We start from the raw sequence: 27,537 nt of genomic DNA on the forward strand, positions 1-27,537 counted from the left end.
GGGAGCCAGGGGCTGACCCCCTGCAGCACTAAGCAGGCAGAAGGTGTGGACGGAGGCCTGTGTAGACCTGCCTGCCTCTGGGGTGGGGTGAGTTTCAGCCCAGTTTCTGGCTGCCAGCCTCCACGTGCAGCCAGAGGGTCTAGGCAGAGACAGACCCCTGAAAATGAGCACTCCGGCCCCTCCTTCGGGGGTCTGGGCTCACCTGCAGCCCCCATTCAGCGCCCCCCCCCAACCCCTGGCAGATGCACCTTCCCTGGAGGCTGGAGATGCCTCTTCCACAAGCACTCTTGGGTAATTAATTAATTAGCAAGGTAATTCATTAATTAAGGTTCCCATTGCGGTGACAGGGCCCAGCCAGGAGCGGGATGCTCTACAGACTTGGGGGCCTCCAGGCAGAGGGACAGAGTGGGTCCCCTGGCACGTGCTTGCTCACACAGGGCTGCAGACAGAGGACACAGGCCAGCGTGGCCAAGACCAGAAGCTGAAAATGGAACTGGGTGGTTAGGGAGCCCCCCAGGGGGACCCAGACATTTATGTAGCTATAGCCCTCAGCTGCACCATGCCAAATGCCCCCTTTCCCAAGGGGTGCCCAGGCCACTGCCAGCGGGCACATGGGGGCAGGGCCTGTCTCCGAGGGTGTGCTGATCCAGCATGGAGGGGCTCTGGCCTGGGGCCCAGGTGGGGCAGAGGTCCACCTGCAAGGGCTCAGGGCAAAGCCGGCTGCCCGGGACCCAAGCCCACTGCTGTCAAGAGCCATCTCGAGGGGAGGCGAGAGAAACCCCACGAAACGCAGGAGCACACGGTGCCCATGGGGCTCCCAGAGCGGGGCTTGAGCACGGCCGTCCTGATGCCAGGGAAGAGCAAGGGGGTTCGTCTGGGGGGCTCTTAGGGGAGGGTGCCGATGGAGACCATGTTTTTAGGAAGCCACTCTTACCCCCAGGCCGTTGCCAAGGCGACAAGCTGCTGACGGGTGTAGGGGGCCACGGAGGGGCTGCCCCCAGGCTCCCCCACAGGAAGGCTCCACACGTTTTAACTGGGGGAGGGGGTGGAGCCCAGAGGATCCTGTTGGTGTCTGAGAAGTGGGGCGGGCAGGAGGGGGACCCAAGACCAGGGAGGAGCTAGGTGTGTGGCCTTGGCCTCTGGTGGGCGCAGGCAGGCTAGGCTGCAGTCCATGGGGTCGCTAGAGTCTGATATGACTGAGCGACTTCATTTGCACGCACTGGAGAAGGAAATGGCAACCCACTCCAGCATTCTTGCCTGGAGAATCCCGGGTACGGGGGAGCCTGGTGGGCTGCCATCTCTGGGGTCGCACAGAGTCGGACACGACTGAAGGGACTTAGCAGCAGCAGCAGCAGAGAGAAAAAGGCCCCGCTGGCCCCCTCCCTGCCCCCAGCGGCTCTGCCTGTGGCAGGGCCCTGTCTTCTGTGGGCAGCTCCAAGTTGCCCGTTGTCCACGTCTGTGGGGACAAGTGGCCACCAGTCCCCACAGGTCACCTGTACCCCTTGGAGCCACAGGTATGCCCACCTGTCTAGAGCTCCCTGGACGCGCTCACCCAGCATCAGGGTGGCGGGACCTGTCCTGGCCATCGGGGGTGCAGCAGTACTCCATTTCCTTCCTGTTCCATCCCGGGTGCCTGCTGTGGTCACACGGGGCAGGGGTCTGGATCAGGAGCCTACCGCAAGCACCTGTGGGCTCTCCCTGTCCCCATGCCCGGATGGTGCCCACTGACCTCCCCGACTGTCCGCCCGCTCAGACCCCAGCGCACGGGGCCAGTCTTCCTGCCCCCGCCCCAGCCTGGGCCCGTATGACTCACTCAGTCTGCTTGGCCGGCCGGGTGGGGAGTGAGAGCCGAGAGCCGGCCAAACATGGAGCTGTTTGTTCTCAGAGAGGCTTGAGGTCACGCAGGGGGTACTGGGGGTGCTGGGCTGTCCCAGGTAGAGCACGTCCCCAGGCGCCTGCGAGCGCACTCCCCACCCAGCCGAGTGATGGGTGCTTATCGCCCCACAAGCGGCTTGCTGAGGCTGCCGGAACGTTCTTTCTCCCCCTGGACCCAACTTTGTGTCCTCAGAGCCCCTCCCTGTGCCCGCGGCCCCGAAAGGCTTCCGGAGCTGAGTCTAGAGGCTCCCCGGAAGCGGGCTCTGACCCCAGTCTGCCCCGCACCTCTCCCCCAGCGCCCTGGGGCCGCAGGATGTAGGCCGGCGCCCAGACCCTGAGCAGCTTGGGGCACCGACGCCCCCGCCCCGCCTGTGAGAGTTCTCACTCAGCTCATTGGGAGAGCGCCGTTCTCACACTGGCAGTCCACACCCATGTGCCATGGAGGAGGGGGACAGGAGCAGAGGCAGCCCCTGGCCTCCAGCCAGGCGGGGTCAGGGGGTGGGCAGCCAGACCCCTGCAAGAGCGGGCCTGCGCCCCTGGCACGTGCGTGCCAGGCACGTGCGAGGCTGTGCTCTGCTTGTTCCTGCGAGCCGTCCACACCCCAGGCGTGCATCCAAGCAAGACTGTGCACACACACGCTCACACATCTGTACACCAAACACACCACCACGCACACGTCATGCATACACACCCCGTCACGCACACACACCATCACGCACACATGCACACACACCCCATCACACACACGCATCATGCACGCACACACCATCACACGCACATGCACTCTTGCGTGCATGCCATCATGTATACACACCCCATCATGCACACACACGCCATCATGCACACACACCCCGTCACACGCACATGCACTCTTGCACACACACACGCTCGTGCACACTGCCACGTGTGCATCTTGCAAGTGGTGGCCTTGGGGGGGCCTGGCACTCCTCTTTCTCGGAAGGAAGACCCCCCCAGGACTGCAGGACACCAAAGAACCGCACCACATGCCCACAGCTCCTGGTACCAGCACCCAATTCAGAAGACTGTGCTAATTAGGAAGAGTGCTAATGGTTCTCTTCAACTCCTAATAAAGAGCTTGATTTGGGATTTTTTTCAAGGCATAACTGAGGGAAAAGTGCCTGGTCTCCATTGCCGATCACCACACCCACAAGAAGTCGGCATGTCTAGGCCACCAAGCCTCGTGGAGATCCCGCCAGTCACTTGGTGGCCCATAGCCCCCGCCCAGGAATGTTCCTGCCTGCAAGTAAAGCCACCCAAGCTGCCCCCCCCAACCCTTCCAGCCTTCTTTATTTCCCTCCCTTATTTCCAGCTTTCCTGACAGAGCTCTCTGTCACAGCTCTGTCTTGGCTCCCGCAGGGAGCAGCGGAGGGCTTGGAACAGTCCACCCCGGCTGGCTCTGTCCTGGGCCCAGGAGGGCCCAGCCTTCCCAGGTGAGGCCTCTTTCCAGCCACACTTCTGCCCATCTTGGTCCTTCCTGGGGGGCTCCTCACAGCCCTGGACCTTGGAGGATGAGGCGGCACAGGGCCAAGAGGGGCCCCTCGGGAAGATGACAGCCCAGCGTGGGGCCCGCTCCGGGCAGGAATTCTCCAGGCCAGAAATAACCGCCTCCGCGCCACTGCACAGCTGCCCGCGGCCTGAATTAGCGACCCCGGGGGACTGCTCACTCCTTCCATGGGAACGCAGCCTGGAGCGGCCTGCCCCGCCCCCCACAGCCGGCAGGCTGTCCCCAGAGAAGGGGCCCAGGGTCTGCAGAAGGCTGGCTGCAGGGGGCTCCTTCCCACAGGAGACTGGGGTGAGCGCACCTGGGGCCCCCCGCAGGGCCTCCCCTCCCCCGTGCCCAGACCCGCGTCCCCCAAGTGCAGGGCCCAGGCGGGGAGTTCTTCAGGCCTTGGCACACCTGGTCTCAAGCTCTTGTATGTGTTAGGTAAAGCCCAGCTCACACCTGGGACACATAGCCACTGTGGTGGGAACAGGCTTACACGCGCACATACATCTCTGCACAGGAGAGACCTGGTCACCCAGACGGCAGGGACATGGGCCAGCAACTCGCAAGGGGCACTGTCCCCTTGCCCTTGCCCTACGTGGGCGGCTCCCTGCAACCCAGCTTCCTTACGAGTGTTGCTGGGCAACCGGGCATTTATTAAACAGATGGAGAAAGGCCAGGCCTCGCCTGCCCGCCTGCCAGGGGCGGCCTGCCCTCCCACGGCACCCGGGGCATCCCCGCGCAGTCAGGCCTCCCCACCCCAAGGGCTGACTCAGCCGGGCCCCCTCCTGGGGTGGGGAAAAGCAGAAGGGCAGCTCGAGGCTGAGGTCAGGGACCCCAGAGTCCAGCCTCCACCAGAGGAGCCACACCCCTTCCCCATCAGTCCCCCGGACACTGGGTAAAGACAGAGCCCCTCCCCGGGGTGGGGACAGCAGCTGGGGGCCCGCACAGCTGTTTTGATGACCCAGGCAGGTTTGGGGAGCCCAGCCTCAGGGGTCGAGCGCCATCCACTGCCTCCACTCTGCCAGCCCCCAGGACGCAGCAGCAGCCCCACCAGGCAGGGGCCCCAGGAACGGGGGGGGGTGGTCCTGAGGAAAATAGAGGCAGTGTCCAGAACCTTCCAGATGAGTCGCAGGCACTGGGAGCTAAGGTGACCCCCGCCCTCCAGAGCAGAGCAGCCCCAGGGCTCCGTGGGCTTCTCAGGAAAGACCCTGCACAGGGGGTGGGACCCCGTCAGGGATGCGGCTCCAACAGTGATGAAGCCACCAGGGGATGGGGCCCTCTGCCCAGGGAGGGTCCAGGCCTCCTCTCTGGCACCCCTCCTGCACTCTAGACCCAACCACCCCGCACAGGGTAACCCCCAGGCCACTGCGGGAGAGCCTCAGCCTCTCAGGGCCTTGGGGCTTAAGGCGGGCCCTAGAAGCCCCTGGGTGGGTACCCCTCACCCCTGTGCTGATTCCACCTCTGGAACCACTGGCTTCTCCAGCCCAAGCATCCTTCTTCCTCTGCCCACCCCCAGTCCCCCTGCCTGGGGGTGCGGATGGCCTAGGGCCTGCCCCCGGGGCTGCCAAGGAGCCTCTGGAAGGACTCAGCCCATCTGGGGGTCAGGAGGCCACGCATTCGGATGCCCCCCAACCCCTTACAGATGACACACCAGGGCTCGGAGAAGGAAGCTCCCGGTTGGGCAGCAAGTTCAAGGCCTGCGGGAGCCCCTCGTCTCTTCTTCGCAGCCCCCAGGGATGCAACCCCTGCACCCAAGCAGACCCCCTGCCCACACTGCTGAGCTGAGCCGGGCACTAGGCCCCAGGCCCCAGCCCTCTGGAAGGTCTGGGCAGCCGCACTCGCTCCCCCAGGCCCCTCCGCACCCCCGAGGCCCTCTGGCCGGGTACGACCTCGGCCCTGCCTGTGTTAATAGCAGCAGTGACATTTTAAAAGGATGGCCCAGACCCTCAGGACGCCAGTTTCAAGGTGAAACTTGCTGGCCCTGGACTCGCGTCCCAGGACCGCCGTCTCCCCGCACCCCCATGGCCACCGGTCCCCCACCCCCGCCACAGACAGTGCCCCTGACATTTCAGCACTGACGCTGCTCAGACGTCTTGCCCGAGGTTCAGGGCCGGTGGTGCCCTGCTGCCTGGAGTGCGGAGCGGGCAGGCGGGAGCGCGGCTTAGACCGCACCCCAGGACGACGCCTTCCTCAACTGCGAGGGTCATGCTCTGGCCCGGGCCGGGGCCCCCTGCCCGCCCCGCCACGGACACGTCCTCCCGGGTGTGGACTGAACTGCGTCCCTCCAAGTCCTTATGCTGAAGCCCTACCCCCAGGACCTCGGATGTGAGTGCATCTGGAGACAGGCCTTTAAAGAAGGGCTGAAGGGCAAGTGAGAGGTTAGGGCGGGCTCTAATGCCTTGTGAAGCAGGGGATCGGGACACGGACATACACTGGGGGGCACGTGAGGACAGACAGCGGCCTCGGGAGAGACCAGCCCTGACTGCGGACGTCCAGGCTACGGGACTGGGGGGGAGTAAACATCTGCTGTTCGAGCTGCCTCGTCTGTGGTGCTGTCACAGACACCCCGTGCAAACACACCCAAGTGCCACCAGGTCCTTGGGGGACCCTCCCTGCCCCCAGCTCAGTCCCGCCTTACCCGGGCTAGGACTCCCAGGGGCCGGCATGGCCCCGGTGCCCTGTCCCATGAGCCCCGTCAGTTGGGTGAAGAGATTTGGGGGAGTGGCTTGGGGGGAGGGGTCTGGCTGCCCAGACAGATGTACAGCTGGACGGACACTGGTGACTCCCCTGTGTGTGCGGGGGTCCCGTTTTCCTCCCGGGACCACAGTTTACCTGATGGATAAACCAAGGCCCAGGGCACATCGCCTGCCAGGCCACACTCCAATGGACACTCGCCCTTGTGCCCCTGGTCCCGCGCTCTCTGGGAATCCGACGTGGCCCGATGGCCCCCAGGGGCCCCTGCCTCCTGCTGCCCCAGCGCAGACCCCGCCCTCCCGGAGCAGCCAGCCCGCCGTCTCTGGCATGGCTCTGTCTCACCCCCTCCCCGCCCCTTCCCGGTACCACGTCCCACAGGAAGTCTCAGCAGCTGGGATCACATGCGCAGAAGCAGGCTCCCCGCGCTTCAGGGGGCTGGGGCGGCCAGCCACCAGCCCGGCAGGTACGGGTCCCCAGACCCAACAGAGACCCAACCCAGGCAAGCAACACAGAGCTGGGCCTTTGGAGCTTCCAGGAAATGTCCCCCACAGGTGGGTGGGGGCCAGGGAGTGTCCAAAACACACGCATGTACTCCACCCACGACCCCCACGCCCAGGACCAGGGAGGGAGACACTCCAGAGGCGCCTCGGGCTCCATCAGACGCTAATTAGAGCTCCGTGTGGTGCGTGCTCAACAGCAACAGAGGGGCGGCCGGCACAAACATTTCAAATGACACAGAATTTGCGCTTAATGGGCTGAAATTCTTTAAGCTGAGAGCCCAGCTGAGCCATTATGCGGCCGATTTGCAGGATGTGGAGAACACCACATGGGAGCCGACTAGCGGGGCACTTTCCATGACCAGAGGGGGCAGCGGCCCGGCCCCGGGGGCGGCACCCCCAGCATGGCCACCAGGGCACCCCTGAAGCCTGGGAGCCCCAGCCAGGTGCAGACAGGACCCAGGCGCAGAACGCAGGCTGCTAGACCTTCTCAGAGCACTGCTCGTCCTACCCCGCAGCATAAGGGCAGCCCCTTGGGGGACCCCTGCACGCAGCAGTCTTCGCTTGGTAGGTACACCGGTGCACACAGTAGGGCCACACTTCAAATGAGGTCACCCATTTACAGGGCCTCAAATTATGCGTGGCTGGGAATTTGGCCTGTGTGCACAACTGTGTCCTGTCCCGAGTCACGAATGAAGGGAGCGGCCTCATCAGGACATGCGTGGACCAGGCGCACGGTAGGGACCTGCGGGCCCGCTGCTGCAGGAGGGCACCTCTCCTGGCCGCCACCTGCCCGGCAGCCCCCTGTCCGCAGCCCTGGGCCCCGGGGAGCTTGCAGCCGTGCTGGCTCCCCTCCAGCCGCCTGCCTTTGCATCGATCCCCTAATAACTCGATCCATTATGCCGGAGCAGGATTCTTGGAAACCGGCAGGAAAAGGAAGGCTTCTGCGAACGGTCTGAGTCATTTTTTTTAAACTAACAATAGGGTGCCTCTCCCCTTGCCACTGTCGCGGGCTGTCCACCCTCGCTGTGCCCCTCGTGGGGAAGGGGCCCCGACGGCCTGGCCAGAGCTGCACCGTCCCTCCCAGGGCTCTAGGCCCCGTCCAGCTCTCCCCTCGAGTACAGCCCGGCCCGGGATGTGGACCCTCGTGGAGGAGTCACTCGCTGATACTCTGGGACGGAGACCGTCCACCCCCACCCCCGGCCATTGACAGAAGCTGAATTTACACCTGAGTCTCCCGGGCTCCCAGCTCCTCAAAGCACATGCCCTCTGGGGTGCAGCCCCCACAGGTCCAGGGTGACCAGCAGACCTCGGGCCCAGCCTCCAAGCAGGCTGAGCAAATGGGCCAGGGCAGGCGGCCAGGGCCCGGAAGCACCATCTCATCTGCAAAGCGGCGACCCCAGCGGCACTCCCTCCCCAGGCGGAGCCTGGAGAATTCTCCGGCAGGCCACTGCTGCTGTCCCAGGCTGGCGGTCCTGGTGGGGAGCAGGACCCACCCCACCTTCACTGGCGCCCAAGAGCCCTGCTGTCTCCAGCTCTTCCATCAAGCCAGGGTGAGAGACTGGCAAAACCCCACAATGCCCCTTTTCCAGCTGAATTTTTATGGTTTGGAAAATACAAACGTTTTTCATAAAAGAAAATGCTATGGCAACACCTAATGAGTTTATTATTGTTTTAAATTAATGACTAAAGGACGATTTCTAAATTTCTTCACCTTAAACTCCAAGGAGATAAACAGCAGAACAGAGGCCCATTGCAGAGACCTCCTGGGGCCTCAATCCATCATGCCCTGGGGCTCGGGAACCTGTTTCAGAGGTGGCAGAACAGGGTCTGGGTGCTCAACCGTGCCAGGGCTCCCAGCCTCAGAAGGATGTCCCCCCCCTGCCCTGCCGGACACCCGAGGCCCCACCCCCAGGGGCCTTCCTTCTGGGCCCGCTTCAAGAACCCCCAGTCTGCAGCCAGTGCCTCCCCAGGTCCCCCTGGGTTCCAATGGACACACCCCAACACCCCCAGGGGACCAAAGCACTTCTGGCCACACAAACATGGTTCCCACACCCAGTGCTGGCCGGGGGTCCCCACACTATGTGTTCCCAGATGCCCCCTTCCTGCATCTGCCAAGGCCTGAGGGGACCACCCCTGGGCTGGCCGGGCCGGATGTACCTCTGCCCCGCAAGGCCCTGACTGGGGGTCACTCGGGGCTCAGCAGGACCCTTTCTGAGGAACAAAGACCACCCTTCCCACCGATGGCCCCTCCTGGACCTGGGCCTGGGCCAGCAGATGAGTTGAGGGAGGCTTGCTCCCCGGAGGGGGTCGTGGGGTCTGCAAAGCCGCCAGCCGGCCAGGACCGGCCCCCCAGCCCAGGTGGCTCTGCCAAGGAAAGCTGCTACCAGCCTCCCAGGTTGGGCCTCACCTTCATACCCCACGGGGGCCCCCGGGATGCCTGACGCCCCAAACACGCTCACACAGCTCCACAGGCCCCCAGAGTGACCAAACGCTGCCTCTTGTGGCGTGAGGGCTACACTTAGCGCAGTTCCCTCCTGGCCAGCAGTTCAGAGCATGCCGCCCCAAAGGCAAGGGGGCATCAGGGGACGAAGATGGAATACACAGGTTCACACAGAAGCGGGTGCTGATGACGGTCCCGGCCAGCAGAGGGTCCTGGCCTGCCGACACCCTGCCCAGCTCCCTCCAGAGGACATTCAGGAAGGGGTGGCAAAACGGGGGCATACCCGGTTGGCATGGCAACCAGAAAGCCAGCCCGACCTCAGCCAGACCATTATGGCTAGAGAGTGAGGCGTATTTTCTAATTAAAGTGGGAGAGGCGACATTGATCCTGGGTCGGTCCTTAATGAGGCGGGGGACCTGCAGGGGGCCGATGCAGGCCTGTTTTTCCCACCAGGCTCTTCCCCCGCCCCCTGAGCCTCCCTGCCTTCTCCAGTCCCTCTTTTAAGGTAAAACTCAGACCAGGCCACAGCTGAGTCTACCCGGCTTCAGATTCCACACCGTGCCGGCCCAGAGAAAGGTCCGGAAGGCGTGGGGAGGGGGCCGCCCCCTATGGAGGGCGGGTGGCGGCCAGCTGGCAGCCCAGAGACGCCCATCCAGGAGGCCACTGCGGGGCTGGCAGGGCTGGGGGTCCGGAGGCGAGCCCCCAGCGGTGCCCACCAGGCAGCTGGAGCACAGTGGAGGTGGGAGGCGCCTGGGAGGGGCGCGGGGGGGCACTGACTCTCCTCGCCCGGCCTCCAGAACTCTGCAGATAAACAGTCTAAATTAGGAATTAAAACATCGTTCGCTCCCACCAGCAGGCAGGCCAGCCGTATTTCAAACGTGCAAGAAACACCCCGGCCCCCTCCCAGAGCCCCAGACTTCCCAGTGTGGGTCTGTAGGGTCGGCACGCAGAGGTCAAGGTCAAGTTTGAGCACAGCACAGCCTGCTCTGCCCCGGCTGGGGCCCGGCAGGGGCCTCCCCAAGCCGGCAGGCTCAGAGCAGGGCCGGGACCCCAGCCCACCGTAGAGTCACGTGCTCTGCTGGGGCCTCCCAAGAGGCTCTGAGGAGGCCGGGAACCCCCATAGGCATCAATGGCGGGGGCGGGGGTGGCACTGGGAATGCCCTCCCGACTCCCCCCTGCCCCCCCGCCCCAGGAGAGGCTTCCGTGGGCGCTGGGCAAGGATGTCCGCCCTCAGGCACTGTCCTGGGCCCCATGGGGCTGCAGCTCCTCCTCTCCGGGCTCCAGGGCCCACCCTCTCCCAGCTTCCTGCCCTCTCACTCCCAAGGGGGCAGGGGGCAGCCTGGAACAGGGCACAGCCCTGGGAGTGAGCACTTGGCGGGGGAATTCCAGGCATCAACGAACTGGAGGCTCATCCCTGAATTCCAGCTGGAGGATGCCTGCTTCACCACGGATCAACCCATGGGCCGCCAGGATGGTCCAGAGGATGCCACTGCTGGGGGGCGTGGGGAGATGATTCAGGACCATGGCGCAGATGGGAGAGGGTGGTGCGTCGGGCGCTGGGAAGGCTAAATCAGCAACGCAGGGGGCCCCCCGAGAACCCCTCCCCCCACAGGGCCCCCTGCACGGCTGCCATCTGGGGCTGCCCCAGGCTGGAAGGAGATGTGTCCCGGGGTGTCAGCTGTCCTGGGGGCCCTGTTCTGACCCCTGCACTGACACCCCCACATGGACCACGACTCTGGGGGATGGTGGCTGAGATGAGCCTACTCTAGCAGCTTATAGAGGAAGCCACTGGCTGGGCGTGGGGGCACCTTGGACCTGTCACCCCCCAAGTCACAAATCCCAGCCACAAAGCGTCAGCAGACACAAGTCTGGCCATACCTCAGGCCACGGCCACTGAGACAGAGAGAGAAAGGGCCTGGGGGGCTGACCCACGGAGCCCAGATGGCCAGCGTGTACACTGGTATCTGATCACAAACACCGCCCAGCCGCCTCTGACCTGTCCCACGGGGGGCTGGGAGGACCCATGGAGCCCCCTGCAGACACCGCTTCACATGCCGTTCGCACAATGTCTCTGCCTGGACACTCTGGCCATGAGGAGGCAGGGCTGTCCAGCCCTTCTGCCTCTGGTCATTGTCTCCAGCAGGATGAGAGGACAGTCTTCTAGAGGGAAGCCTGATACTGCTGGACGGGCTGGACTAAGACCTCAGCGGCCACACAGAGAAGTGGGGCCCCGCATGCCCAAAGCACTGCTGGGTAGTGGGTGTTGGTGGCCCACGACTCCTGGCTCTGTGCAGAGCTGAGGTCACCCCGGGCATTAACCTGTCCGGCCTGGTGACTTCGGGGAGCAGGGCAGGAGCATGTGGTCAGAGGGCCACTGTGTGACAGGCCCAGGTAGCCACGGACTCCAGGGGACAACCCTGGGATCCAACAGCTCTGGGGAGGTGCCATGGGCTGAGTGGCTCAGACCCTGGACCTCAGAACGCGGCTGTGTGGTGTTTGCAGATGATGCCTTTAAAGGGGTACAGAGGGTAAAATGAGGTCGCCGGGCTGGACCCTAACACAGACCACGTCCTTATAAGAAAAGACCAGGACAGACACACACACAGTGGCCCCACAGGAAGACAACAGCTACAGGCCAGGGACAGAGGCCCCAAGCTGCCCGGGAATGCGCCAGCTCCCGCCCCAAGCGCTCCACCCGCTGGTCCCCGTGGGCACTGAGCCTCTGCTGGTGCCAGCCTCCATCTCACCCCTGCCTCGGGCACCACACACCCTGGACCAAGCAAAGAGGCAACCCTCAGGGCTTGTCTTTCCAACAAAAGGCCACACTCCAAGGGCCCCAGCGCCTCCGATTCCTGAGTCTGGGGAGCCTGAGGTGTGGCGCGTGGAAGCAGTTGGGACGGCCAGTGGCGGGGACGCTCTGGTCACAGGCAAACTGGCCAAGGAGCCCCGGGGTCGCCAGGCCTGGAGCAGCCCTTGGCGTGCTAAATCGCTTTATGTAACTCGGGCCAGGCCGGTAAACCAGGAGCCCGGCTGGGGATTAGTGACAGGCGTTGCCACGGCAACCTGATTAGTCGGAAATGTGTCGTCCTAGGGCCTGGTGCTGCTCTGCAGAGGTAAAAGGAAACCCCAGAGATTCATTAGCAACAGGTTCCCATGGCAACCGCGCCAAGCTCATTAATAATTTTTTTTTATTCCTAGTGTGGGTGTTGAAATCCTCCAGAGGGCTGATGGAGGCACAGATCCGGGCAAACACACGCCAGCTACTCCCCCCACAGCCTGGCACCACCCCACCCATGTGCCCGCCTGTGCGCCAGGGTGCGGTGCCTGGCAGGCCGCACGCTTCCGACGGCTGCGCCTGGAAGGTCCATTGAAGGGAGATCCGGGTCAGAAGGGCTGCCCGACCCTGGAGGCCACCAAGACCCTCTTTCATCCTGACCAGACAGTGCTGCCCACCACCCAGGAGACACCCCAGGAGCATCTGCAGGAGGGCAGGTGGGCAAGCCCTGCTCCTCGGTGGGCTCAGGCTTGGGGTGGGGCGCGGTGTGGTCTCTGCTGCTCTCCAGCCTTCTCTCTGGGGACTACCGCCGAGACTGCTGCAGATCCACAGGCTCAGGGACCCAGGTCCAGGGCACAAGGGGGTAGGAAATAGGCGCTGCTTCGGAAAATGTTTTGGCACCTCAGGCACTCTGACACAGTTCCCTGTAAGCGGACAATTCCGCTCCAGGGCGCGTGCCCAACTCAGACACGAGCGCTCACGGCAGCGCTCACAGTGGAAAGATGCAAACAGCCAGGCCCACTGGCGGTGAACGAGGAGACAATGTCCCACCATGTCGGCCCCGAAAGGAGCGGCGCACTCTCCTGCTACGGCCTGGATGAGCCCAGAGGACATGGGTTCAGCGAGACGCCAGACACACAGGTCACTTCCGTGCAGTTCCGCTCCTATGAAATGCCCAGAGGAGGCACATCCGGAGACAAAACACAGGCCGGGGGCGGGGCAGGGGGCCCCAGGAGCGGGGGTGCTGACTGCTGACAGGGACAGGGTCTCCTGCAACAAAGCCCCAGGACTGACTGCAGCGATGGCTGCACAACTGTGACCACAGCAGAGAACGGTCCACGCGTGTGACTAGCACGGCGCGCGGCCTCACGCGCACCGATGCTGAGAGAAGTGGGCGCCTGGCTGGGGCTGCCTGAGCTCTGAATCCCGGGGACGTGCAGGGACCCACTCTGACCCTCTGTTTCCTCATCGGCCGACAGGACTTGGGTGAGAAGTGCCCCCAGGCCTGAGACACAGTGAGGCTCACCCCGCGGCAAAGGTGAGCCTGGTTACCGCTGTTCCTCCGCCCTGAGGTCAGAGGTGAGCAGGTGCCTGGACCACAGGAACATGTAGCAACGTGACCCAGACAGAGCCCAGCACGGCCTTCCAGGCCGAGGGACACCCCGGGAAGGACCCGGCACACTGAGCGGCCTGCCCCCCGCCCGCCCACATCCTGGTGACACCCGAGTGAGAAACACAAACGCAGAGGCCCTGCCACTCTGTCCGGGTGGCTGGATGTGAATCTATAAACGGGCCAAGTGGACATGTGGACACGGAACACGTGGCCCAGTGGTGTCTGCAGGGTGGCCGAGGGGTGGCCGCAGGGTCTCCTTCCCCGCAGGCTCCAAGCTGGTTCTCCTCACCCCTCTGTCCTGTCCCCTTGACCCAGATTTCAGTGGCTCTGGAACCGCACGGAGGAGTTCCAGGAAGCCCAGTGTCTGACACGCAGACCCAAACCAGGGACGTGCTGCCTGAGCCTCCCGCCCCAAGCCCCGCTGGCTGGCAATCCTGACGCTGCCCCTGGCTCCTAGAGTGCCCCTTGGGGCGTTGAGGGGCTGCTGGGGTCCTTCCCAGGGACCCCGAGGCTCCACGCTCAGCCAATCTCCTTCCGCCTCCAACGCACCCCAGGCGGTCCACCCGCAGCCTTGTGCCCCTGCTGGGGGACCACTCTGCCTCTCCCAGCGTCTGCACCCCGCGAGGGGTGTGCTTCGCATTCTGGAGCCCACTGAGCCACACGACCGAGCCCATGTGTCCACGGAACCCAAGCTGCCTGAACCAAGCGCCTGGCCCGCCACACCCAAGGCACAGCACACGCCAGCTAAACACGGCGGCCCATGCAGAGTCACGGGGGCCCAGCAGGCCGGGTCCCATTCTGGGGCCAGAGCCGGGCGGCTCCCCTGCCAGCAGGACTCGGGACGCGTCCTCATCCATCTCGATGAGGCGCTGATGCAGGCTGACTCATCAGACTGTGGCCGGGAGACTGCTTGAAAGACAAAGGGACGCGCGGGGCGAGCTGTGTGCCGCCACCCGGCCAGGAGAGGGGTCACCCCCGCGCCTCCCGGTCACCCCCTCACCCTTTCCCGCCGGTTCGCTCAGCCCCGAGGCACGTGCGCCAATGGCAGCTTCAAAAAGCAGTGGACACAGGTCAATGCTCAGTGGGCCGTCCCAGCCGCCCCTTCCTGAGGTTCCTGACTGTCAGATGTCCCCACACCCGTCTCCTCGCCTCCACGCCAGGAGCCTGGCCTCCAGACGGGCACCCAGGGACCACCCCCCCCCCCAGCCTCAGCTGCCCCCAGCAGCCCTGGAACACCCACTGTTCAGGCCTTCACACCCTAGTCCTGGTAGACTACCCCACAGGTCCACCCCAAACACTGTTCACCCAGGACCAGCCGTGGTCGTCTTCAGCCTCAGCGAGGCCTGGGTCTCATCTGTCAGTCTGTCCTCTGCCTCCTGCCCTGGCCTGCCCCCGCCAGCTGAGCACAGCCCGAGCCCCAGCCCACTGGGAAAAAGCCTCACAGCCTCGAGGGAGCCCAGTCGGCCTGAGCCAGAGCCCTGGGGACTGGGAGAGGCAGGCCTGGGGCAGGGCCCTGGCCCCGGCTGAGGAAGCCCAGGGCTGGGCTCCAGGTGGGGGGCATCAGGGGAGTCCAGCTCCAGGACCAAGGCTGCCTCTTTCCTGGCTACCTGGGGCAGCGCCTGGCAGGAGAGGGTGTGGCAGCAGCCAGAGCCAGACGCCCCCCAGAGCCCCTGCAGCTGGAGTGGGACCCCAGCTGGGAGCCAGCCGTCCACACTGCATTCCTTTGGACACCTGCGGCGGCCACAGTCTCAGGACGGAGTCAGGCGAGGCTGGACACCGGGGTTCCCACCACGGCCACTGCACTCCAGCCACATGGGGCAGTGGAAAGCCCACAACACAGGTCACTCGCTGAGCGAGGGTCCCAGACGCCCACAGGATCTCTGCAGGCTCCATCTGGTGGAAAGGCAGCTAAAGGCCTAACATCCTGGATGGACACCTCCTCAAGGACAACCCCCCCGCCCCGGGCAGGCGACCTCCCAAGAACCCCAGAGACACAACCGTTCGAGGTCTGACCGGGCCTCCCTGGTGACGAGGCCTCCAAATGACCGATTTCACAGCTGGTTTTCCCCGGGTGGCAGAGCTCCTTGTGGAGAGGAGAGGCTGACCTGGGGTGGATGGTGTGATGTACCTGGCAGGGCCGCCTCCCACCAGCCTGTCCCCACCACCTGCCTCTGCCTCCAGAGCCAAGCCCAGGTGCGTGAGCCCAGGTGTGTGAGCCTAGGTGCACGAGCTGAAGAGGGCCCCCCCAAACAAAGCACCACAGCCCCGGGCTCACACTGCAGGAATTCTCACAGTCCAGGGGCCGGGGGTCTGCAATGGGGGGGTCAGCAGGCTGCGTGGGGACCTGTCCAGGCCCCTCCCAGCCTCTGGAGGCTGCAGGAACCTCGATCCTGGGCGTGTGGCCGCCTCACGCAGCGACTGCTTCCAGCCTCATGTGGCCTCTCCTAGCATCTCCGTCCACTCCTCTTAGAGGACACCCATCAGCGGGTCCAGGGCACCCCAGCCCAGTCTGACCTCATCCTAACACAACCATGTCTCCAAAGACCCCACTTCCCCACGAAGTCACTTTCTGAGATTCAGGCGGACATGAATTCAGGGACACGTTCCAGCCAGTGCACTCGCCTACCCGTGTCGGTCTGTGGATGAAGGGCACGCCCACAGCCACGCTGACGCCCAGCCTGCCCGCTCCGACCGCCCCAGCACCCCCACTGGCCCAGTCGCTCTGTCTGGGCCTGCAGCGACGCTCCCAGCTTAGGGCAGGGGCCCCCAACCCTGCCGCCCTCCCGTCTACTTTTCTCCACCCCTGTTGCAGGCTCCCTGGAGCCCTCAAGGGCCTGCCCTCCCTCTGCCCACGGCCAGCACAGAGGGCAGAGCCCAGAACATGCACACAGCTCCACGTGGGGCTTGGGGGACATGCGTGTCCCCACTGACAGGTGGACACCTGCATAGTCACAGGAAGCACTGAGCTCCAGGCTGAGCTGGGCTGGCCCCAGACCCCCCGGGGTGCCCACAAGCGGCTCAAAGGTCAACCTGGTGGCGCCAAGTGGGCGGCCTGGGCCTGGCACCTGAAACCTGGGGGGAGGCCCCACAGGCCCTGCCCAAGAGGCCTTCCCTGGCCAGGGGGGCCGAGAAGGCCCCACCGTGAGCCCAGGCCCGCCCGTTCGGCTCCTCAGGTCTGCTCCCAGGGGAGTGGCTGGCGCTGAGGCCAGCCCAGTAGACGGGCCCTGGCTACCTGACCTCCCCAGGCAGGTGGGGCTGGAGCTCCCCTCCAGCACACGCCTGCCCCTCAGCACAGAAAGGCCAGGTCCGGGAGGCAGCCCCGGCCCCCAGGCCCGAGCCCACAGCCCTCACTGCGTCGGCCTTCACTGACACAGACCCGGCCCCCTGAGAGGCCCCACCGCCTCCCGGGACGTCACCCAGCCCCTCCCCGCTTCAACGCCCAACGCTGCCCACCCTCCCTGCAGGCTGCGGCTGGGGGACCCCGGCACACTCAGAGCAGGCAGATGGCTGTGCCTCCGGTCAGGCCTCCGAAGCCTCCGTGGCTCAGCCCTCTGAGCAGCTGCTCTGAGCTGGACGAGGCCTTCACCCCCTACACCAAGGTGCTCCACAAACCCCACTCTGTCAGTGACGGGAGAAGGAAGAGGAACCATGAGGGGCCAGCACCCCAGCTGATGGAGGGGGCCCCAGACCCTCCTCCCCAGGGTCCCAGAGGCCCCAGCCTAGCCACAGGGATGTCAGGGGCTGTGGCCCCTGAAGAGGTGTCAGGGTGCCCCCCCAAGCGTCCTCAGGAGAGCGACAGCCCGAAACGTGACCACCATGGCCAAGGCCCCTGCTGGGTGCCAGTGAGCAGGTGGGCAGCAGAGAGGCCCCTGCAGCCCGGAAAAGGGGTGCTGTCCCCGCTGCCCCAGAGCCCTGACCCCACCTGGGGGCAGCTGGGAGTGGCCAGCATGAGCAAGCGGGCCAGCCACCACCTGCCAGGCCTCTTGGCACCAGCGTCAGGTTGGGCTATGCCCAGTTCAGGCAGCGGATGGGGGCTGTGCCCACCCAGCAGGACTGGCCTGTCCCCCAGCCCCGCCCCCGCCCCAGAATGCAAGCGTCTCACTAGCATCGGCTCCCTATGACGGTTCAGGCAGCTCCACGCGGGAGAGAGAGCTGACGCCAGACAGGGCTGGGCCACCTGGACCATCCCAGACCCAGCGGGGCAGGCGGGCTGGTGGCAGCCAGACAGCCCCTGTGGGGCGGCCCCGGCCCTCTACCATGTCTGCCTCCAACTCCAGCCAAGAGTGAGGCTGACACGGGCTGCCCAGGACACGGCCCTGGCCCTTGTCGGTATCACGCTCAGGAAAGGGGGTGCTCCCGGGACCCCTGAAGCCCCCCTCACATCTGGGAGCCCCTGGGAGCCACAGAGGCGGGCAGCCCCCACCGTGAGGCTCCCTGCCCGCTCTGGTCCTGGGGGCACAGAGGTAGCAGCGTCCGTGCTGGAACGCTCTAATTGAGCACATCCATCAGCTGTCCCCGCTGATCGGAGCTCTGGGCTCGGCCAACACCGGTGACACTCCACCCCGCCCCAGCACCAGAGGAGCCCACGCCCCGGGGCCGGGAACACGGGTGCCCTGGCGCCCGAGAGGCCATGCAGGGCAGCACGGCCTCGCCTCCCCAGAGGCGTGTGTGCGCGTGTGCGTTCGGCAGGGCCCCTCCTGACGAAACGACAAGCCGCTACTCACTCCGTGAAGACAGCACAGCCACGCGGCCCCATCTGTCATCCAAGGCGGGCGCGGCGCGCAGGCTCTGGGGACGCTGCCCAAACTCGCTGCCAGCTCGCCAGGGCCGGGCTGCTTGCCTCCCAGACCCGTCCTGCCCGGCTCCCCCCATCCCTGCCAGGGAGCTGGGCCCTAAATCACCGTGTGGCTGCCAGGATGGGCGCCCGCCTGGAAACTCAGCGGAGGCCCTCGTGACTCAGAGGTGTTCCCGCTTCTGTCAAAGCGAACTGCTGCGGGGAGGAGGACGCAACTGGTCCTCCGTGCCCCTTGCGAGGAGGAAAGAAAGGGAAACTGGCCCACTTGGCTGGCTGGGAGGGCGGCCACTGCTGCCCGGGAGGGCGGGCACACGCGCGTGAAAGGAGGTAACGCGTTCCCACCCGACCTTGACAGCCGGGCTAAGGTCTGGACTCCAAGCTGCACACAGGCTGCATGGACTCACCCTGTGGATGTTTGACAGGCCGGCCCATCCCCCGCATTCCTTCCCATCCTGACCCTGGAGCTGGGCGTCTCGCCAGCTCCAGGAGGGTGAGGGGGGTACCCGGACCACCTCTGAGCACTGCACCATGCCAGGAAGGGTGCCCGCAGCCTCCCGCAGCAGGACGGAATCTGGGTGGTCACCATGGGGCACCCATGGCCTCCCCTTGAACCCCAGGCCGCCCTCCACCTGCCCTGTGCTCCACTTCTCCCCAGAGTGGTACCAACACGGCCCCTGCCCAAGAACAAGACACAGCCTGAGACCCTGGGCCAACTCACACCCACCCTCCACGCTCACAGGCCTCTCTGGCCCCCCGGCCCCTCCTGCCCCACCTCAGCACACCCGCCACCCCTCCTGTTAAGGGCTGTGTGCGATCCACCTCGGGGCCTTTGCACGTGTCACTCAGCTGCCTGGGCCATCCCTGCTCCTCGTCCACCCTCCCCTCTCCTCCCCACAAGGTCCCCGTGAGCAGGGGGCTCCCTGACTCCGCCTGCCCCAGGACCCGCAGCACGATCGGGCCAGAGGCTGACACGCGGTGGAAGTGGCCTGCCGGGAGGACCCGGGGCCCAGCACAGGGCCCAGGGGGGTCTGCACAGTGAGGCCGCCCAGCCCCACCCCCCAGGGCACCCCCAGGCCCAGCTGGGAAGCAGGGGCGGGGGCCGCGCTCGCTTCGCCGCGTGTCACTGCACCACACACGGGCGCTTCATCAGTGCTCCTGGCGCCTGCCGACTAATCAGGCTGCCAGAAGCTGAAGCGACACCAACCGTCTGCCCGCGTCAGGGCCCCGCAGGAGCCCAGGTGGGGAACAGGGCGAGTCTAGAAGTCTAGGCCCCTTCAGGCTGGGGGTCAGCCAGGAGCTTTCCCGCACAGCCTCACGGCAGTGAGTGTCACAGACACAACCCGGGCCCTCCCGGGCAGACATGCCTCAGCTCACCCCAATTTCCCCTTCTATAGCCCCCTGCCTTCCTGGACCTTGCACTCGCCTGAAGAGCCCAGCCCAGCCTCACCTCTTCCAGGAAGCCCTCCTCAACACACCAGCCAAGAGACAGACTATCACACCTTGGCTCTAAACTCAGGGTCCAATGGGAGCTCAGGCCCGTGTCCAGGGACCCCAGGAGCAGGCACCCCAGGGACAGGGCTCCCCCTCCCAACCTCCTGCAGGTTCTCTGAGATCACCTCTCCACTGTGCCCCTCTCCACTGGCTCTCAAGGAAATGTCCTTCCCCAGGAAACCCCCCTACCACGAAGCCCTATCTCTGCCACCAAGGTCTCTATTTCCACTGCCCTCCCCACCCCAGGACACATGCCCTCAGAGCCCGGGGTGGAGGGCTGGGCAGACCCAGAGACACACGGACACACACACAGCAGCTCCTTCCAAGTCAGAGGAAGTTGGGGCAGCCCCGTCAGCCCGGGCCCCACCGGCCGAGGGGCAGCAGGCCCCGGGAAAAGAACACACGGCGGCATCAGGACGAGGGCCCAGGACCAGGCACTGGGGTGGGGGGTGCTCAGAAGCCGGAGTGCCCCCCGGGCCTGGGCGCCACAAAGCGCTCAGCGGCCACGGGCTCAGGAAGGGGAGGACACGGACCATCCACTCACGGCCAGTCCGTGGGGCCAGAGGGGGCAGACAGGGGCCTGTCCCCTCCCATCCGCATCCCCACGCCCTGCGTGTCCTCGCTGGGACGCCTGCCGGGACCCGAGGTGCTGGCAGTGAGCACAGGGGAGCGGCAGGACGCCCACGACAGCGGTGTCCACAAGACACCGTCAAGGGCCTGGACGCTGGGCCTCACCTCCCTGCTGGGCAGCGCCCTGCCAAACCCGCGGACGCGGGAGCCAGGCCGGGTTCACCCAGCGCTGTCCTCCGCCGGCCCTGTGACCTTGCCTCGTCCTCTGTCTCCTCTGAGCCCTGCACCTGGGGCGTCCGCTGCCAGGCCCCTGGGACACACCTCCTGGGCACGTCCACCGGCCCCGAGCCCCCAGGTGCCCCCGTGGCAACCCCCCAGCGCCTCGGCGCCCAGACGGGGCCACAGCCGGCTTCCGCGGCTCCCGGGGAGGTGGTGGCAGGGCCCCCTTCCCAGCCGACGAGCACCCCTGGGAGGCCCCGCCCGGCCTGGGTGCTGGGACGCGGCAGCCACAGCACAGGCAGTGCGAGTCAGGAACCCCGGGGGAGCCCGGGCGGAACACAGCCCCACGGCGCGGGCTGCAACACAGATCCCACCCACCGTCCGCTATAAATAAACCTGTGTAGGAGACACAGCACTCGACCCAAAAGTTCCAGCACCATTATATTTTCAAAAAGCGAAGGAAATCAATAAGGACACCGGCCGCCCTTGGGAGCTCCTCTGCTGAGGACCCGACATCCTTCAAGGCAGACAGGACACACGTGCTCGTCTGTGTGGGGGGCCGTTCACACCACGCAGGGGCTCCCGAAAGTCCGGGCTTGAGGAAGGCCCCTGCCTGTGTTCCCACTGCCGGTCTCGTCCCCATGCGGGGCTGAGTTCGGCGGACTGGCTGGGGTTCTGCCCGCCTCTGGGGAACATCGAGTGGCTTCATGGCATGTGGGTTCCCAGAGCATACCCAATCACCCCATCTCCCTCTCCAAGTTTACCCTCCACAGCAGAAGAGGTTCCAGGAAAGGACGCTGGGAGCCGCCGGCATAACACCCACCTACAGGGTAGGGAACCAAGGCCAAGGGGTGTCCTCTGGCCCCAGGACGGACACCATGTGGGCTCTGGCAGACTGCAGGCCACCCACGGAACCCCAGCCTCTCACAAGGAACCTGAAGCGCTCGGAAAAGGCTCGCTGAGGCCCACGGGCTTCCCCGAGGGGACCGGGCCCCCCCCGTCCGCGCACTGTCTTATTTTAGGTTCTCCATGCAGCTGAGGCACCCCTGCACCAGGGCCTGGCACCTGCAAGACGTCACAGCCATCCCTACTCGCTAGGCTCCTGACAAGCCCACCCCACTCAACACAGGCAGCCTCTCCACAGCCAGGCTGGGAAAGACGATACCGGGACCTGAGCTCCCCAACACCCTGCCAGTCGGAAGGGTACTCCCAGATTCCCCACCCCTGACCCGGCGGAGGGCTCCTCCTCGCCTCTTGACACCCTCCTGCTCCTGGAGTCCCCAGGAGCCCAGGGACAGACACACGGGCAGGTGGTCCTGCCAGCCCCACCCCCCACCCCCTGGGCACCCCCCCAACCCGCATGGAGCACCACCCCCACCCCTGCACTGAGGAACACAAACAACCTTGTCAGACGTCCCGAAGGACGCAGCCCGCCCGGAACATCCAGAACACAGGGTCAGGCGGGACAGGGACAGGGCGGCCAGACGCGGGGGCTGTCAGGAGAGAGAAAGTGCAGGCCCTGCTCCATCCTTCCCTGACTGGTCCCCACATGTGCCTGCAGATGAAGGACACGGCAGGGGGGCTGCCCCCCTCCCAGGGCCTCATGGTGCCCACCGTATCCCTCAGCACCCCACCCAGCCGGGCCACCTTCCCACCCAAACCAGGTGGCCTGGAGATGCCCAGGGTTTTGGAGGGAAGACCAACCTACAGCTCCCCTGCAAGCTCAGCCTGGCAGCTGCTGGGGGCTGAGTGGGGCCCCAAGCCCACCCAGGAGCTGTGGGACAAAGGCAGGCAGGGGAGCCTGCTGCCATGCTGGGGCGGCAAGTGGCCACGGCCCTCAACCCAGGCCACGACGGACCCCTTGCACAACTGGCATTGGAGGCGGGGGAGGTGGGGGGTGGGTGTTGGCTACTCTGACTCAGCCCACGTTTGGATTTCAGGAAAGAAAAAAAGACAGGGTTTGTTACTTTCCTGCTACACATTCCTCTTTCCTATGTGATGTTTGTACAGTTAGACACACAAGGTAGGAAAAATATATACACGCATCGCTCATGCGGCCTGTCTCCTTCACGTGGACAGGGAAAGTTCACGTGCAAGGTCTCCCCTCCACCAGCCTCCTTTCCTCAGTCCCCCACCCTGCTGTCACCCAATCCCTCCAGGCCAAGGGAAGGGAAAGCCTGGTGCCCACAGCCCAGCCACCTGGCAGCCAGGGGCCCGCAGGAGAACCGGCCGGGACACAGCGAGCCAGGGCCCGCTGACAGTCCCCAAAGGCCACCTGCTGGGGGTCCCCAGCTCTGCTACCTGTGTCCCAGAAATGCCCCCTGCCTGACCCAGCTCTGCTCTAGAACCTTCTCTGAAAGTCTGTGTCGCTCTCACCAAGAGCAAAAAGAGAGGCCCCTTCCTCTCGGGTCAGGGAAGCACCGGGAGAAGGGACACCAGGGTGCGGAGCGCGTGCCAGCTGCCTCCCTGCCCCCCACCCCCAGCTGCGCATGACTTAAATCGGCCCCAACACCGAGTTCAGCCTGGAAAGGCGAGTTCACAACCGACGTCACCGCCTCTCCCCACGGAAAAGGACCAGCGAGAGAGCAGGGCTTCCCGGCCCCCAGGGTCTCCCAGACTCTCCCAAGCGCAAGGGACAGGGAGAAAACTTTGATCCCTTATTGAGGTCCCGCCGGCCCCCTCTACCCCCCACCGCAGTGAGGATCCTGCCTCAGGCCGGAGGTCCTGTAAACCCGGAGGGAGGAATTCCCGTCCTGACCGGCCCCCATGGGGGCGCAGGCGGTGCCCATTTCCCTCCCGGCCACCAAGCCCGCGGTGGCCTCGCCGCTTCTATTCCACCCTCTCTCGTCCGGAGCTGGCTCTGGAGCGGGGACACCCCGTTCGGATCAAGAGAGCCGCGGCTGCTGCCCGACAAAGCGCAGCCCGGGGCCGCCTCTCTCGGAGGAGCGCTCCCCTCGCGCCCCTGTACCGCGTCCTCCGCGCACCCAGACCGCGCCAGGGCCAAGGAGCCCGGGCGTGGGAGGCACACGCGGGAGGGGGTCCCGCGCCCCGGAGTCCCATGCCCAGGATCCCCGCACCCCCGGAGGCCCGGGAAGGATATGGGTTACAGACCAGCCGGAGACACCAGCTGCGCGGCCGCGTGGTCTGCCCGAGACAGAAGAAGACGGTGGCCGCCAGCGCCGGGTACGGGACGGGCTGCTCCTCGTCGGCGCCCAGCTCCGCGCCGCGCTCGGCCGCCGGACTCTCGGGGGGCGACGCACTGGGCCCCGACCCCCGCTCCGCCTCTGGCCCCGGGGCCCCAGGGCTCGCCGGGGACGCCGCCGCCGCCGCCGGGCCCGGGGCTGGCGCGCCCAGGGGCACGCGGACCTCGTCGGCCGCCTGCACGCCCTCGGTCATGGTAGCGGCTGGCAGCACCTGCAGGGGACAGGCGGTGACCAGGTCCCGGGAACGACACCCTCGCCCGCCTCAGGCGGAGCGGGATCCGCGGAAACAGCCACGGCCGCCGGGATGTCTTTGTCTTTTCTCATTAGAGACAAATGCGCCCCCCGCCCCCTCCCGCCGGCGAGGGCTGGGCGGCCCCTCCCCCACCGCCGGGGCGGGGGCCGGCGCCCGAGGGGCTCCCCCGCCGGCCGCCTCAAGTTGAAGAGGGTCCCGGCGCGCAGCGGGGCGCGCGTCCTCGCCGCGTCTCACCTCGCTCCGGCTGCCGGCGGCGTCCCCGCGGGCATCGCCCGGGCGGTGCGGTCACCGCGGACCCGGCGCGGCGATTGGCCCCGGCTGGAGCCCCGCCGCCCCCGGCCCGCGCCCCCAGCCCGCGCCCCCGGCCCGCCGGCTCCCGCTCCGGCTCCCGCTCCGGCTGGCCCGGCAGCGACGGCGGCGGCCGCCGGGCGCAGAGGGCTCCGCGAGGCGGACGGGCGCGGGGCGCCGGGCGCGGGGGGCGCGGACCGGGCGGCGGGGCGGCGAGGCGGCGAGCGATCGCGGATCCCGTCCGCGCTCCGCGCAGGAAACTTCGGAGTGAGCGGCGGGCGGGGCGGGGGCGGGGCGCGGCGGCGGGGGTGGGGCCGGGCTGGGGGCGCGGGGGGGCTGCTCCCGCCCCGGGGCGCGCGCGCCGCCCCTCCTCCTTCGCGGAGGGCGCCCCGCCCCCGCCGGGAAGGCGGAGCAGGGCCCGCCCGCGCCCCCCATCGCGCCCCTACCCTCCCGCTCGGGGCGCGGGGCGCCAGGGGGCGCTCGCGTGGAGGCCTGGCGGGGGCGGGGCGGCGGCGCCGGCGTCTTCCCCGCCCCCAACTGCGGGGGCGGCCGGAGCCGCGGAGGCGGGCCCTCCCTCCCCGCCGGGGCGCGCACCCAGCCCTTCGGCGCCGCGGGCGGGGGTCGGCGAAGGGGCGGGGCTGCGGGCGTGGGCGGTGCGCGGCGGCCGGGACGGCGGCGGGCGCGCCCCTCCCCCTCCGCATGTGTGTCCTGGGTGTGACCGCGCGTGTGATGCCCTGCTGTATCCGTGGGTGGGATTCTGGGTGCGCGTGCATCCGCACCCCCGCACACACACACACACACGCGCGCGCGCACAAGCGCACCTACGGCTTTCTGCGAACTTGTCCCTCGCCCAGCCTCCTCCTGGACCGAGCGAGCCGCGTGGGACCTCGGGGAAGCGCCCAGGCCCTCCCGCAGCCCCCCAGCCTCACACTGAGACACACTGCCCCCTGTGCTCCGGGGTCCCACTCGGACCCCTTGGTAACTGAAAACCTCACAAGCTTTTCACTTTTCCACGACCACCAGTCTGGTGGCTCCGGGTGCGACCCCCTTCTTCCAAGCCCACACTCAGCGCTGGACAAAGAGCGGGGTGGCTGGTCCACACGGGCGGCTCCAGCGGCCTTGGGCCTCAGCAGTTACTCGAGTGGGTGAGAGGACCCACGTGGGGACCCCCAGATCTGGAGCGGCCCTGGCAAGGTCACACAACCAGGGCTTCCCCACCTGCAATGCGCGATGGCACTGCAGAGATGCAACCAGAATGGGGTGGCTGTGCGGGGGTAGGGAAAGCCCGGGAGGCCCTGCACCCTGCTCCACCGCTGGGCCTTGGGGAAGGAAGACACAGGAAGGCAGGACCATGGCAGTTCCCAGGCAAGGCCCAGGGGGTGTCCAGCGCGGCCTGTCCCTGCTCAGCAGCACTTCCTCTTGTATATGTGAACTTTTCAAGAAAATGAAAACATTTACTCTATTTTAATGCTGCTACTTAGGGATGGAGGGCCATGACCAGTAATTAAGGCCCTCAAAGAGCAATTAGTGCCCCAGTTACCTAGGAGAGGGCCTGGGAGAGCCCTGAGGGGAGCTTGCAAGGGTGGGGCAGGCTCGAAAGCCTCAGCAGCATCCTGGACAGGGGTCACCTGGACCTCCTGATCCTTTCACGCTGGCCGGATCATCAAAGGTCAAGGTGAAGCTGAAGATTGGCTCTGGCTGGGGAACTGTGAGTGATTTGCTGAACAAAAGTCAGTGGGAGGCCCACAGTGTGGAACCAGGGAGGCAGTGGTGGTGACCAGTCCAGGCCTTATCCTTGTCCCTTGGAACTTCATTCCAGTGGGGAGGCAGCCACAAAGAAACTGGTGGATAGAGGAAGCGAACAGTTACAGGCTGTGTTAAGAGCTGTGGGGGGCAGGTAGGGGGCAGGTAGTGGGCAGAAGATACATCTGAGGACAAGAAAGCAGCTGGAAGGGGCAGGGTGGAGGGTGATCTTCCCAGCTGCAAGAGCAAACTGTGCAAAGGCCCTGTGGCAGGCAGAGAGTGCTGAGCAGGAAGAACCAGAGACAGCCTAGCATGCCCGTGCAGGGGCCCTGCTGTGACGGGGGAGGGGGGGGTGGGCAAGGGCAGGGCAGGGCAGGCATTCCCACGGGGCCCCAAGGAGCAGGGAATTTTAATGTGACAGACCGTCACCCTCGTCTGCACATTCTGTCCTTCAGACGTCCGCAGAAGGGACAGGGCATGGATTTTTTTTAAGTAGGCATTATTTTTTAAAGACAGCATCTCTAAGCTGACAAAGCCTGTTAGCCTTCAGGAGCCCCGTGGCCCATTTATAGATAGGTGAGGCTGCACAGACACTGGACAGGCAGCGACCACCTCAAGGTCTCAGAAGGAGACCTCCTCCCGCCACATCTGGCTCCCTCCAGCACCTCCGAGAGCCTTGTCCTTGAGGGCTCCGAGTCCCCTGAGCTGATGATATTCACTGACCGTGTGTGTGGTGTTTGATGGTATTGACTCTGAGCTCTCCAGCCAGAGGGGGGACTGCACAGCATGGGGGACAACTTCGCCCCGCAGCCAGGAAATGAAGAACAGATCGTGGAGTGATAGGAGATGAGAAAATAGCATTAGAAACAATGAGGCCGTAATACATTCACATCGCTAGAAAGGAATGTTGGAGAGATGAAACACAGGACAATTTGGAAATTGGCATTAAAAGTATTTAATTAAATCGTACAGAGTGTTCAGGTTTTTTTTTTAATCCTCTTGGCCTCTGGAAAATTTAGTTCTGCTTTTTGTTATTTCCTTTTTTTTTTTAAGGGCGAAGCTTTTTCTTGACAAAGATGGGGGGAAATGAACCGCCTATTGGTTCAGCCAGTGGGAGGTACAAACCAGATCTCCCCCCAGGAGAGGACTCACACCCTGGGGGCACATGGCTGTGACTATGGCCATCAGGCTGCCTTGGGGGCCCTCCACCTTGGCAGGCTGGGTGTTGGGCAGTGGGCAGCAGGGTCACCTCCGTCTAACCTGTGAGTGCCTAAGAGCTCACCACCCCCACCCGGCCCCGTGTCCAGGCACCCTGTCCACCTTCAGGCTGGCTGAAGCCCCCAGGGCCCGTCACACCACACTGGTCCCTTCTCCTACCTGTCATGTGGCTTCCTTCCTCTCCAAAGGTTCCCCCCCAACCCCGCCACACACTCCCGTCCAGAAGCCCCCACTGGCCCCAGGTTCTGGGTCAAGCCACCTCGAGTCAGCAGGAGCTGCCTCCAGCCTCTGTGTCCAGCCTGTCCTGCCCCACTGTCCTTTCGGACTGCAGACCCACCATCCAAGCGCCCCTC

The 27,537-nt window shown here is 65.6% G+C and overlaps 1 protein-coding gene across 6 annotated transcripts in view; it reads right to left on the reverse strand.

Moving 5' to 3' along the window:
* CACNA1H (calcium voltage-gated channel subunit alpha1 H) overlaps positions 1 to 24,280 on the reverse strand; it is a 58,349-nt gene extending 34,069 nt beyond the window's left edge. For 3 of the 6 annotated variants that reach the window (XM_044936393.2, XM_044936392.2, XM_044936390.2), the window contains exons 1-2: positions 24,170 to 24,280; positions 23,580 to 23,893 (exon numbers count right to left, since the gene is read on the reverse strand). In XM_044936393.2, coding sequence (XP_044792328.2) covers positions 23,580 to 23,875 — 296 coding nt within the window. In that variant the 5' untranslated portion in view covers positions 23,876 to 23,893; positions 24,170 to 24,280. The remainder of the gene's footprint in view (positions 1 to 23,579; positions 23,894 to 24,169) is intronic. The other 3 variants (XM_044936391.2, XM_025275632.3, XM_044936394.2) reach the window with 3 other exon arrangements.
* Positions 24,281 to 27,537: the final 3,257 nt, after the last annotated feature.

This window comes from Bubalus bubalis, chromosome 24 (genome assembly GCF_019923935.1).
Source record: "Bubalus bubalis isolate 160015118507 breed Murrah chromosome 24, NDDB_SH_1, whole genome shotgun sequence".
Classification (NCBI taxonomy): domain Eukaryota; kingdom Metazoa; phylum Chordata; class Mammalia; order Artiodactyla; family Bovidae; genus Bubalus; species Bubalus bubalis.